Source organism: Brachyistius frenatus, unplaced genomic scaffold (assembly GCF_029030835.1).
Source record: "Brachyistius frenatus isolate BFR_SWC_R1_liver_20210118 unplaced genomic scaffold, ASM2903083v1 Contig_190, whole genome shotgun sequence".
Lineage (NCBI taxonomy): Eukaryota > Metazoa > Chordata > Actinopteri > Embiotocidae > Brachyistius > Brachyistius frenatus.
This window is the reverse complement of record NW_027210789.1, coordinates 318,920-333,124: the sequence shown is the minus strand read 5'-3', so window position 1 is coordinate 333,124 and position 14,205 is coordinate 318,920. Positions and strand designations below refer to the sequence as shown.

Sequence of the window (14,205 nt, the reverse complement as noted above, 5' to 3'; positions counted from 1 at the left end):
TCAGGTTGAAGAACTGCAGAACAGAGTATCAGTTTTACTCTTTTTTTTTTCCCCCCTCATATTGTGAACACAGTTTAATCCAGTTGTTGTGTGTAAAAGTGTTTCCACCGCGCTTTCAGGCGCACAGCGCGTCGTCGTGGAGACATCGCGGTGGAACTTCTGTCACTGCACCAGCAACACGTTACCGCTCGCTGCATTTTTCTTTTGTTTTTGACCCCAAAGCTGTGACCATCAAACACCTCCAGTTCTGTGTCGGAAAAACTCAATTTCTGGGTTTTCCTCTCCGTTGTTTACATGATTTACCAAAGAACCACTGATCCACACGGCAAATTTCATATGCATGACTCTTTATAATCTGATTTGCATCGACCATTTAAGGATGAATGTAGGCGTGTTGAAGGGGGGGGGGGTGAGGCTGATCTACGTGTGCACATTTCCACGTGGATTGTGATTTATAAAGGGAACATTTCGTGCAGGTGTGCGTGTGCACGGTTTTATAAATCGGAATATTTTTTTGCCCATGCCGTTTTCTGCTTCTGTGCGCCTGTACACTTTCAGTATGGATCCCATGCAATGTTTTATAAATGAAGCCACAGTTCGCTAAGCTCTTGGGTACATTTGGGAAATAGAGGCACCAACAAAATATTGACTGAGTCAATGAAAAGACGATGATTTTTTTTTTTTTTTTTTAAACATTCGAGTTTTCCGGTGTTACTCGTCAAGTTGTTGATTTTTTCCGACTTAATGTGAGCAAGATAACATGGTCAGGTTGTCTGAAATGAAATCTGCAGTATTTGAACAGTTGATTTGAATATTATTTTATTATGTGGTGAAAGGGGAGAGCCAAACAACCCACTAATACCAGTTGTCACAGCTCTGTAGGCCATTATTTGTCAGGTGCTGTTTTCTGGTGTGTAATGGTTATACTGAAAAATTTGCAATAATAAGGTTGGAGGCAGAGTAGGGAAATGACAAAGATTGCAGGGGGAAGTTTACGTGGGTGTTTGTACTGCTGGGTGACCACTGATCCGCGTCTTTCCCTCCTCCGGGTGGCCAAGGCTGTCAAAGTGCCTCCTTTCACCTTTTTAATATACACACAAACTTTCACACACACACGCACGCACAACACATGCTGTCTTGGTATCCATGACCCCCCAACTCCAATTTCGAGACCCCCTCTGTATCCTGCCTGCTGATCCCTCCATCCTTCCCTTCATCCGATTCACTCTAAACAGATGAGGTCATGGTTAAGACTCAACCTGCCTGTGCTGCCAGTTTACCCAGTGCACCATTGATTCTCATGTAGTAGTCATGCACATCTGTGCAGCATTTGTGTTTGGATATGTTGGAGTTTATGGTGTCCCTCTGTATATGCCATGGTTATGACTGGCCTCCTGTGACCATGAAGACATGTTTGGATGAGGTTTTGTGTAGCTTAGAACTGTTGACGTATTTCAAAAGCAATTGCTCTTGTTTATTGTTTGACTGTCAATGGGAGGTTGGAAAGTTCAGAATTCAGATGTTAAGAATAACAAATTGTATCTCCTACAATTGTGAATTAATTTGCCTTTTTAAAAAAATGTAATATATGAAATGTGTTTCACCATATTGAGGAAGCAAAAAAGACAACGATGCTATGCAGAAAATACAATTATTCAAATTTGCCAAATCTTAAAAGGTGATCATCTTTTGGATGCATTTTTGTAATTAACTTGATATGATTCATATGTATATGTCAGTATGTACGCTGGGGTATTTCCAGGCTCGAAAACACATTTAGGATGTACAGTATTTCTACAAGAAACATAACTGGCAAGCTAAACAATGCTGATTAAGATCACTGTCTGATTTAACCGAAACAACAGATAGTGTGTTTAAGCGTGTTGCGGGTCATTCTTTAGTTTTTGGCAATAATAATGCAAATGCAGTCCTGGAACAAATACAAAGATTTTGTCTCTTTGCGCAAGATTTTTCTAATAGATGCTTGTTATAACCACACATGCACATATTCAGACACTTAAAAAGAACTAGCTCCAGCATGCTCCCATTGAGAATCATTAAGTTCCTAATCCTTTGAGCAGCCTGTTAGATTAGAGGCATTGAGTTACACACACTCACACACTGCACGGTGATGAGTGAAGAACCGTAACCATGGTCTGCCAAATCCCAGCACAGAGATCACTCAAGCTGTCAAACTGATGCATGAGCACAGTATTGACGCACACACACACACACACACTCTTTACGCAAACACCCTCCCATGAGGGGATTTGGTGTAACCTATCAAACAAAATACTTACAGGAATCAGTGTACACTGTGGGTGAGCAGAGTAGGTCATTTCTCTTGATTAGTGAAAAGAGAGATTACGAGCAGCATATTTTATTTTGTTCACTCTTCAAACATTGAAGTTACACAAAAGTGGAAGGATATGCTGATTAATGCTTTGGTCTTTCGCAGTAAGCCAAACTCGTGAAAGGAGTACTTTAACATGCACTTTTTGCTTTGTATGCTTGAAGCCTCTTTTGACGTTTCCATTATCATTCAGGTTTAATCACCTGGGAGAATGAATGTATGTGAGCTAAAAAAAAAAAAAAAAAAACTATACATACATTGAGTTGCTGATTCAAAGGTTCACCTTGTGTTAGTCAGCTTGTAAGACTCAAGACAAAAGGTGAAGAAAGAAAGCAATGAGAGATGAAGCTGAGGCTTTTTATGAAAGGGACACGGCAAACATCCCTGAAAGAGACTTTGTGTGTGTTTTTTTTATTTCTTTCCCTCTTAAAGCTCTTACTCTGCCAACCGGTTGCATCTGCCTTGTTTCACGTCTTTTCTGTGACCTACAATAGTTAAAGCTTTAAAGAGCCTTATGTTAAGACAGGACAAGGTTTGGGCTAGCCTGGATTGACCAGACCAAAACTCCTTGTGTGAATATATGGGTCTGGCGACGCTCCATTGGGGATTGTTTGCAGTCGTTGCATCCTAATGGGCGAAGACCTCAGGTTATTTTTCAAACTTTTGGAACAACCACATGACATATGTTGTGTGCCAAAACTCGAGACCCTCCCTCAATGAGAGCAGAGTGCAAAGTCATGTCTATAAATAACCATTGCAGAGATAAACTATAGCAAAACTACTATTCGAAATTCGCTATGAACTATTTGATTTTTCTTCCAATATTATATAAATATATATAAAGCATTGTTCTTGCGCTGTCTTCAGTGTGACTACAACGGTTTGTGTCGCTCTATGTAGCTTCACCATCTCAACCAGTATTGAAACCACATTTAGGAACAAACACTTCAGCGTCATGGCACTTAGTCAGCCTCACTGATCGCTGAAGAAACCTGAATGTGAATAGGGTTTAATGCACCAGACCACTCCTCACAAAAACGTGTGTAATTCAGGTGCTGATTTTGATTGAGTGCCAAAACCTGGATTCACAAAGGTTATAGTTTCTCTGTGCACGTCACAGCGCTGTGCAGCATTACGCACGCAACAGGAGCTGTCTCTGAAATTTCTGACCCACCCTCGTATAGGACAAAAAAAACATTTGATTTTGTTACATTCAGAGTTTTTTCTCGAGGCAAATATTGTCATGATGGCGTATATTGTATGTAGGATATGTTCTTGAATTCTTATTTAGTAAGTTCTTGCACACTTAAAACCCCTTAATGACAGAGTTGTAAACAGCAGCCATATACTGACTGAACAGACAGAAGATTATCACATACTGCCTAATCACTGGTACTCACGTTGTTAAAAGTTGGTCGAAAACAAAAGCTGGAAAACAGTCACGGTACATAAAAAGAAAGTTTCCTTAAAGTGGGTTGAGATTGTATAAACAGTAGTTCTGGATTGAAGTCAGCTACCACAGGGACAAGTACGTGTCTGTGTATGGTGTTTTTGTGTGCATCAGTGTGTGTGGTCCTGACCTGTCCAGTGATCCTGGCTGTTGAAAGGCCAAAGTGTCTCTGTCTCTCCAGCTGACTCCACTCTGCTGTCGCCTCTGAGTGCGTGTCAGCGCGTGTGTGGACTACACAAGCACTTTTTGTCCATTTATGTGTGTGTGTGTGTGTGTGTGTGTGTGCGCGCGCGTGCGCGCGCCATTTCGGAACATGTGCGCAAGCTCGTCAGTGTGCGATAGAGGGAAAGGAGAGTTGGAAGATGTCAGAGTCTCGGTGGCTGTAGATCTCCTGCAGACACCTCCGGCTTTGCTGTGGCAGCTTCCTGTCGCCAGGTCCAGACCAGGTTATGATTGGAGTTAAATACAGGTCAACTGCACGACCCTTGATCCCTCTTGATACTGCCTCCCTCACACACACACTCACAAACACAGAACTACACTCAACTGCTATTCACATTATTAATACGTTCAAGTGAGTTCTTTAATTCTTTGGTGCTCTGCCAAATGTTAATAGTCACTATTAAGAATTAAATCAGACCCTTTCTTAATTATGTTATTGCACAAAAAAGACAGAGAAAAGGATGTTTGGTGCTGTACTGGACTGTGGCAGTTTCTTAATTTATTGTTCGTCATGCACTGTGTAGCCTTTTAAGGTAATGGGTGCGTTTTCTGAAACATCGTAAAATGCATCTTTTTGTTTACACTAGTACTCCTCCTGCAGTGGAGGACAGTTAAACTATTAGCAAGTCTCCGAGGTTCATAAGGTTATTTCATAACATGTTACATAAATTGGCATTTGATCCATTGAAAAACATATTTAATACAACTCAAAGCAAATACTTTTGACTAATTAAATCAGGTTGTCAATTTAACGGGAATTAAGTTACCTCTCTAAATGGCAACAAAAAAGTATTTATGAACTACTTTGTTGTAGTTATATGTTCTTAAAGTTATTAATAACATAATATTTCATATTTTGTAATATTAACAAAAAATACCCTGAAATATTGTGATATTATTTAAGGCCATATTGCTCACGTTAAGTGCACAGGGAGACCCAGAAAGAGCAGCAATTTGGACTAGGGTTGGGCGATTGTGCCGATGGCTGACAGTCATTGCCATGGTCAACTGTTGACATCATCATACGCCAGTTTAATAGACATGGACCAACTCTAGATTGGACCTTATAATTATCAGTGAAATGCAAAAAAACCCACAAAAAACCCCAGCAAGGATTGTTTCAAGGATCAACAATAATTACCAGATGCAACTCTGTTTACGGGACATTTAAAATACAGTAGGTAGAAGAACTCGAACCGGGCTGCACTGCGGTCATTGTAAAGAATGGAGGTGAGAACATTCAAGTCTGTGCTGTTTTTCTACTGCGTTGAATTTATATTTATTGGTTGAATTATGAACTCTGAAATCTGCAGAGGAACTTTCCATGAAAACCTTCAACAATAGTTAAAGATTATTCGCTCCTGTGTTTTTCTTCCTCTGTTTAATCCTGCTCCTATCTCAGGCTCTCTTTCCTCCGTGTCACAGACAGAGTAAAGATGTCTCTGTCATTAAAGCTGCTGGTGCTAATGGTGGGATTAGTTCCTATGCTGACAGCCTTCATCACTGGACAGACAGATGGATACCGCACACAGACCCACAAATGTGGGCGCACCCACTTGTAAACATACATACACACTGCAGACTTGTAACATCAGTGGAGGCCAGTTAAAATGACTGATGTTGGGTTTGAGTAACTGATCTGTCAATTGGAAATTACAGGTTGTGTATTTATTTGTAGTTTAAAGCCAGCATTGCTTTACACATTGTTAAATAGCTGGAATACTGACAGCAGTTTAAGATGTAAATAATCTCTGGAGGATGACACTTTAAAAGAATATTCTCCTTCCTGTCAACAAATGATGAAGCGTTTTCTTTTTATCATTTGAGTTTTGGAAATCAAAAAACAAGGTGCCGGTTTTCTCTGTTTTGCTGTGATAGTCAAAAAGTGCTCAATGTTTCTCTAATCCAGCCTGCATGGCTCATTGTTCAGGGTAAAAGAGGAAGCTAGGAAGTTATGTGATGTTGTCAGTGCCCGGAAGGAGCATGGTGTGATAAAGATATGATAGCAATATGAGCCAGACTTGAAAATACACACATCTGGATGTAAACACACGGTTGATTTACTTTGGGCACTTATTTTATTCAGAGAGATGAGTGATCATTCACACAAGCTGAAAAGTCAACACAAGAGGGGATTTCATGGGTATTTGTAGTGTCATTAATGAATACGTATCACTTTCCAATGTATTATACCTTTAAGGTTCAGTAATGTCACAACTGTGATTTTTAGTTCTTTGACTGTGTGGACTGCTCTGGTGTTACTTTACATATTGCATTATTTATACAGCCAAATGGATGATCAGTCCGCTGGCACACCATCCAACAACAGAGTTGAACCAACTGAGAGACATTAGATCGCCTTATTGTTTTTTCCCACCTGCATTCTGCTAAAAGTCCCTCGTCTGCCTCCGAGTGGTTTTGATCCTGATGTTCTGCCTGTAAACTATTTTTAATTGCACTATCAGGTTCCATGTAAATGTTGTCAAAGTCATCAAACCACATCAGCTGCAGTATGTTACTGATAATTTGCCATATCATAACTGGCTTGACTGTCTATTCTCTCTCCAACCTTCCTCTGAAGACGGACGTCCTGGTGGTGAGTTGTGACCTGATAACAGACGTGGCACTTCACGAGGTGGTCGACCTGTTCAGAGCCCACAATGCAACGCTGGCCATGCTAATGAGTAAAGCCCATGAATTCACAGAGACGGTCCCCGGCCAGAAGGGCAAGAAAAAGACGGGTAACAGGAAAATCGTAATAGATAAGACTACAAAACATCTGCTGTGATGTGCATGATTGGTGCACGCAGAAAATCATTTTTATGCATTGCATTTTTCTTTTTCTGTGCAACTGTAAAACTGCAATGATTTGGATACAGAATAAAAAGGAAAGTTGTGAAATATGTGACCTACTATTATGCTGTATTAATACCATACAATGTGTTTTTTCCCAAGCTGAGCAGAGGGACTTTGTTGGCGTCGATCAGTCAGGAAAGAGGCTGCTCTTCATGGCCAATGAGGCAGATCTGGAGGACGGGCTGTCAGTAAGGAAGTCCATCATGAGGAAGTAAGTCTAAGAAAGGGTGACGACAAATGTTATTACTCCTTTCTAACTTATTATGTTCAGTTACGCATATGACATGAACAATTATACATGCATTATAACATGAATAATCAATCCCGTCTGATTCTGCTTTGTTCTTCCGACGTTTCATGGAAGAGACGTTTTTATGTTCACTCGATAGAAATGATCCCCGGCTTTTAACAGACTCGTTGTTGTTGTTTTTTTTAATCTTCAGAAGTCAATTCCACCTGTTAATATGACAACTATCTACAGCATATTTTATCAGCCAAAGCTTACGTGTAAGTTGCTGAACCTGCACCCCGTGTTGTCTGTTGCTGGTTGTCGTTCCACTGCGTTTAGATCCGTATTTGGGGTTTGACTGATGGTAAATAAGCTCTAATAACATCTGTAGTTTCTTAGCCTTGGCAGAGCAGATGTTTAGATTTCTAATCAGAGTCTGTGTGTGTGTGTGTGTGTGTGTGTGTGTGTGTGTGTGTGTGTGTGTGTGTGTGTGTGTGTGTGTGTGTGTGTGTGTGTGTAAGGTTCTGTGGTGGGTGTGTGGTATTTTTGTTACAGGAAGAGTACTGTAGGTAGGTTTTTGTTTCTGAGGCCTAAAATGCTCGTATGTGTGAGAGCGGGTGTTTTGGGATCTCGTAAATACTTCATGGAGCCAAAGCCACTGTAAATTCTGGCCAATAAGAGGGGGGCCAGAGCAGCTGCTCGCATGCTTCCCTGCACAGGGAACTCTTGAGAGACACACGCACATGCACACGCGCACACACACGTACACGTACGTACGTACGCACGCACGCACATACACACACACACATTCTGTCTTTTCTTACAAACATAGAAATGCTTATATGAACACACACAGGAACACGTAACGCAGCCTCGAGGCGGACATTGATGGAGGGAAAACAGTCACACATTGTCACAGTGTTATGGAAACACATCGAGCCCATAGCTAAACATTTATAGCTCACAATGAAAGACTTACAACTTTTAAATCACCTCTGATCATTTATACATGCACGTGTCACACAACCACACAAAACAGATATTAAAATATATATATATATATATCAACATACATTGGCTCAGCGATGAACAGAAGAAATCCCAGAGTTCTGGCTTTCTGTAAAGCACCAGTAGGTAGTTTTACAAGATCTGACTGTTTTAAACATTAACATCCAGGAACAGCCAGTCAAAAGTCACAAACTTACACACACAAACACAATAGGTTTCTTCCTTTGTGATGCATCTTGTGTGTTTTAAATGCGCGCACTGAGCCTCCTTGGAGAAACATGTTCACACCGACATTTACCATCAGCACTTGAGTATTTTCGTGCTGAAAAAGCATTCACAGCAACTGACTGTTTTCAGGGCCCATCAACCCACTGTTCAAGTGTGCAAATATTATTGATTATTTTCAATAAGAATCAGCAAAGACATGAAACAGTGTGCCAGATAATGTGGCACCTCCTGAATTCCTGCTGTTCTTTAAAAACTGCCTCTGTCTTAGTCACATTTTCCTTTTCTTATATTATTTCAGCCATCTCTCCTTTGTTCTGTGCCTCCCGCCACACAAGCAAACATCTATTATTTCATCCATCCGTCCTTGTTCAACCACAGCCTCTGTAATGTTTTCCCCTTTCCTCTCTCTATGCTTTCCACATGGTTGACGTGTTAGCTCAAAACATTCTGCACATGTGAGACTGTTTGACCTGGAAATCGCTTAAACGGTGTGAAAGGACTCCTGCGGAGCTTCCCCTCGTACATTACTGCTCCACCTGTCAGAACCTCTTAGTCGCAAGCCTGGAGACATGGTTGACTGTATTAATCTGGTGATTTAAAATATGAAATGATCAGATCACAAGAAAGATTCAAGCTGAACCGCTGAAGTTTCCAGTACACTTTACTTCGTTTCTGTAGGTTTTCAATCCAAATAAAGGAAAACTCGCAGGGCAGCTGAGGGAGCCAAGATCAGATTCTTGAGACGCATATCTTAACTGCAGTGACCTTTAAGATATTGGACCAGAAGTTAGTTGCATCTGTTAGCAATGATGGCAGAAGACAGTGGGGCTGGAACCCAATCAACACAAATACCACATCCTGTACCTTTCCACTATTAAATAACTTCCATTGTACAACAAAAGGGCAGGATTACATTAACGCAATACAAATTGCACTGCATTGATTGTGACTACACAGAACTCTATGTACTGTTCCTCGCACTAAGTCAATTAGCACCGTTAATACAATTTTCTCATTTAGAAATTCTTTTGTGTATTTGGTTTATTAAGGTTTTGGATATTTGTTCTTATGTTAATACTTCTTTATGAATTGGCAGCGTGACATTTCTCTTTTCCCTCAACCTGTCTTCAATATTTTTGATACTTCAACATGAGATAGTTGGCAGAAAATTAATCAGACTATTCTGAGATTCTAATGATTGATTAATCCTCATTTATTAAACAACAATGGCAAACATATGCAGTTTACAGCTTCTCAAAGAGGAGGATTTACATCTTTCTCTGTTTTATATGGTTGAACGTGCAGCTCTTGAAAGCCAGCACCTAATTCTGGTATCTTTGTGTTTTGGGGCTGTTTGTAAATACTGCAATGATGCTTTGGGCTCCGGGAAACTGTAATGTGATATTTTTAGAATTCTTTGTCTTTTTTTTTTCTTTCTTTTTTTTTAAACTAAACAAAAAATATATAGCTGTCTGGGACCTCACATACCGAGTGTGAGTATGCAGGACTTGACAGAGTACCCCGACTACAGCAGCAGGGCCATGTGCACGTTAAGCTTCTTACAAATGTTCAAATATGCAAGTCAGCCCGAATAAGAAAGCATCTATTAGGCGAGTGGAATATTAAGGGAATCACACAAATTTTGTTTTGGAGGCAATAGTTGAATGCCCTAAAATAAGTCGTAAGCCCTTCAGCCTCGTTGGCTCGGTAGTGAAAACCTGACTAATGAGGGTATTAACAGTCATTCTGCTGCGTCTGACTCACCGTCCGCTGTGGGGTTTTAGTTGTAACTAAATAAGACATTATACCGTGTGTGTGTTTGTGTGTGTTTGAGGGCGAGAGAGATGTGACTCCTCTCTCCCACTGAGGACTTTAGTGGTACTTTAGTATTCAACCATTAATCCAAAGGCTGAGTCATCCTTGCCTGCAGAGGCACTAAATTCTTGCTCCCCTCGACAGCGAACTCTACAGCACTTGCAGCAACCAGAAATCACATGATACTGCTGTCAGGAAAGGAAAGATGTTTACCCTTGTTTGGGAAATCTGAGATGTTTGTTGTAGTTGGATTCTGCAAAAAGTCTAAACTTGTACCTAAAAATGAAACGACAAAAATGAATCACGCGCTATGTAGAATATAATCAACTAATAATGTCAAACATACCTTTGTTCCAGTGTCATATTTGGGAGAATTAGCTGCTTCTATTTTGTTAGATTTAAAAGTTAACTAAACGTGTTTTGGCTTTAGACTGTTTGTATGACAAAAAAACGGCCTTTGGTTTTTCCAGCAGTTTTCTGCACAGTGGCAAATCTTGGTACGAAAATAATCACATCCAGCTTGTCTTTGAGCATGTGAACTAGTGATTCCACTATAAACTATCTGTCTATGACAATATAGGAGATTAAAGCAACTTTGCATGTGCCAACAATTGTCGTCATTATCGATAAATCTGTCAATTCTTTTCTCGATTAATCGATTGATTGTTTGGTCAAAAAAATGCTGTAAAATGTCACAATTCTGAAACTTTTGCTTTTTTTTAATTATTATTATTAAAAATGGACTCAAAACGATAAATTGATTATCAAAATAGTTTGTTTTCTGCCGCACAGCTAATTGATGAATTGACAAATTGTTGCAGCTCTAGTGTTTTGCTTGTTTTTGTATTAAACCTCACTCAGTAATACTTAACGTAGTTTTATGGTGCTCATCCGGACCGTAATAATTGTCAGAAGTAGCACTTTATGGTGAGACCTCACTGCTACTGTACCTACAGTACTGTATTTTCCTGAAGTCCCGCACAGCCTCTTTTGCCTTTTCTCGACAACTTATCGGGGCACCGGTTCGTACACCTGCACACAAACTTTCACTCCTCGCCGTAACCCAGTTATCCAAGTCTCTGTCTCCTGCCCACCTGCAGGTGCCGAGCAGTAATGTCACATACTGGGTGTTCCCATAAATTTTACTTTATGCCCATGATACATGCACAGAGGCATCCACCTGGGAAATGTTGTGTGAATAAATACATTTGACAAACACCCACAGAGCGTGTGTGTGTGTGTGTGTGTGTGTGTGTGTGTGTGTGTGTGTGTGTGTGTGTGTGTGTGTGTGTGTGTGTGTGTCCACACGAACATGTGTTTTTATGCTTTTGAAGAAAATACCTCTACGCAGACGAACACGCACTCGGTTTGATTTATGCCTTTCAGCATCTGGTTGTAAAATATGTGTGACTAAGAAATCCTCCTGAGTCACTGTAGTTACTGCAAACCTGGTGAAGAGAAAGTTAAAGACAGAAACGGAGAAAGCTAGATCATTGTGGAGAAGAATTTTTGATGAAAGAGAAGATGGAGTGAAGTAAAAAGAAAAAAATTCAGTTACATTTCATTCAGTTTTCATGCCATTTTGCCATATATTTTTCTTGCTATTAATTTATTTATAAATCCCAATTGCTGTTTTGTTTTGTTCATCTTGAATATTAGCTGTATGTATTAAAGCAAAAATCCTTTAACTTTATCCAGTTTTATCAGAAATAAAGAATTTTTCATGTTCATTCCTGTTTATGCTGCCAGTTTTCTAACTGACAATGTTACTGACACGACATGTATTCACACTACTGCTATTGACAGGGACATAGGTTGGTTAACAAGTGCTACACACAATCCACAATAGGAGGAACACATTTATGAGGTGACTATAAAATATCAAATGAGTTAATATCTCTTGGGTTCATGGTGTTCAACCTCCGAGCAGCGTGTCAGAGAATCTATGCCAAGAAGAATCAAGGCTTTCCTGGCAATTCCTGGTGACACAACACTTTAAAGAGAGAGTTTTGTAAACTATTTTCTCCTTTAATTTGACTGACTTTGTTATTTGTTACACATTGCACGTTTGATAAGCAAGCGCAGCTCTGAACAAAAACTGTAGCACGATAAAGAGGGCGACTGCGGTGGTAGAGCTTACTAGTTGCAGGGTTTGTGGTTCAATCCTTGGATTCTGCAGTCCACGACCCGAAGTGTCCCTCGGCAAGACCCTGAGCCTCAAGTTGCTCCCGATGGCAGGCGGGCACCTTGTATGTGAGCATGCGCGTGAGAGTTAAAAGGTAATGAGAGGCATAAATTGTAAGTCGCTCAGTAAACCACTAAGGTGAAAAGGAGCTGTATAAGTGTAGTCCATTTACCATTTAAAAGTAGTTTTAGTATTACTTCTTTGTTGGCATGAATATTTTGGTAACACCCACTTCGAGGAAGAGTTGTTTTAGTTACCATTAGTTTCTATTCCTTCCAGTGTGGGATAATAAATCAGATCTGAACACCACTGTGAACAGTGAACATCATGTCTGCTTTTAATTTGGTCAAGGTTACGTTATTGTTGTGTGATAATGAGACCCAGACTTCAATCTGCTTTTACAGCTTAAAAAAATCTAAACCATTACAGCATGCTTTGAAAAATGGTTTGCGGTAATGGGAGGTATATATGATTTGTAATAAATGGGCTAAAACATGTAAGCACTGGTATGGTCCTTTTAAGGAACAATGCACCCCACAGTTTTTATTATGTAATGATTGAGAGCTTAGAGGAAGAGGAGGATAGGTAGACAGAGAGGCAGTGAGGATGGATGTGTTTATTGAAACCTGAAGAATGACATGGTTTTCTTTGGCTCTCGCTTCGTAAATGTCATGTTCAAACTCGGGCCGCTGCGTCTCCGTACGCGAATACATATGTGAACGAGTGCATGCATGGGTGGGTGTCTGTTCTCATGTGCCCCCCCCCCCCCCCCACCCCCGCCCCCAGTCAACATAAACCTGTCTCACGGCAGCAGCTCTGCGGGGCGACATGTATGGTAGCTGACAGAGGACAATAGACAGATGTCCCCATTCTCTGACTTTTATGTTCCCGTCCTATGTGCAAAGGGAAGGTAAATTTAAAAGTGGCTTCAGTAAATGAGACGCAAACATAAAACATGAAAACAGCAGGTGATGAAAAGAATCAAAGCGAATTGTACCCCCAGGTAGCAGCAGCCCGGGTGAAGCTGTTCATACTGCTGCATGCACGCAGTGTGGTGGGATTCTACAAATGAATAGCCTCGTGTGTTCTTTTCCTTTGTGTGTTTACAGCATCATGTGGATTATAGAGACAAATATAATTTTGAAACCTGTTTGCAAAGTAAGATGACTTTATGAAGCTGTAGAAGGATAACTTTGATATAACGTTACTCTCTGTTTCTTTCTTTCTGTCTGTGTGTTTCTCTTTGTTGCCTGCAGACATCCCAGGATGCACATCAAAACAGGCCTTGTGGACGCTCACCTTTATTGTCTGAAAAAAGCAGTGGTGGACTTTCTCGCAGAAAACAAGTGAGTTCTTCACTAATTTCTGACTAATAACGAATTAACATTTACACAGAGAAATAGCTGAATTTCAGCCTCGAATTTGTAAAAAATTATTTGAAAATGTTGTGTGTACACTATTAAAGGTATTAGCTAACACACTTATTTGTGGACAAGAAGTACATGCATACGCCCCCACAGTCACATCGACATGAACGCTCAGTCAGTGCTTAATCTGGAGCAAGTGTGAAACATGGTAACATGGTGTGTAAGGCTTTGAAAGGTTCTGTTAGCAGGGTATTCTAGCGAGGTGTTAATTTGTTTTATTATGTGCCACTGAGACAGGCTGTTAGGCCTTTAGCCTCTGAAGTGTAGCAGTGTGACAGGGAGCCTTCTGTAACCGCCAGAGTCGATGCTCCTGGGTTGAATCTGAAAAATGAAAGGATCTATGTGGTATCAGTACGTGTTTAATCTTTTGCCGCGCGAGCTGGTATTAATGGTATTACGGTAATGAGACAGTTCGTTATTATATTACATTTC

At 40.4% G+C, this 14,205-nt stretch overlaps 2 protein-coding genes across 2 annotated transcripts in view; one reads left to right on the top strand and one right to left on the bottom strand.

The window, feature by feature from the left end:
• Positions 1-14,205, bottom strand: part of tnn (tenascin N) — a 169,000-nt gene that overhangs the window by 132,559 nt on the left and 22,236 nt on the right. The gene's annotated exons all lie outside the window — the stretch shown is intronic.
• eif2b3 (eukaryotic translation initiation factor 2B, subunit 3 gamma) overlaps positions 1-14,205 on the top strand; it is a 30,828-nt gene that overhangs the window by 4,646 nt on the left and 11,977 nt on the right. The window contains exons 4-6 of the mRNA XM_069718366.1: positions 6,607-6,766; positions 6,981-7,092; positions 13,603-13,692. Of these exons, the coding sequence (XP_069574467.1) occupies positions 6,607-6,766; positions 6,981-7,092; positions 13,603-13,692 (362 nt within the window). The remainder of the gene's footprint in view (positions 1-6,606; positions 6,767-6,980; positions 7,093-13,602; positions 13,693-14,205) is intronic.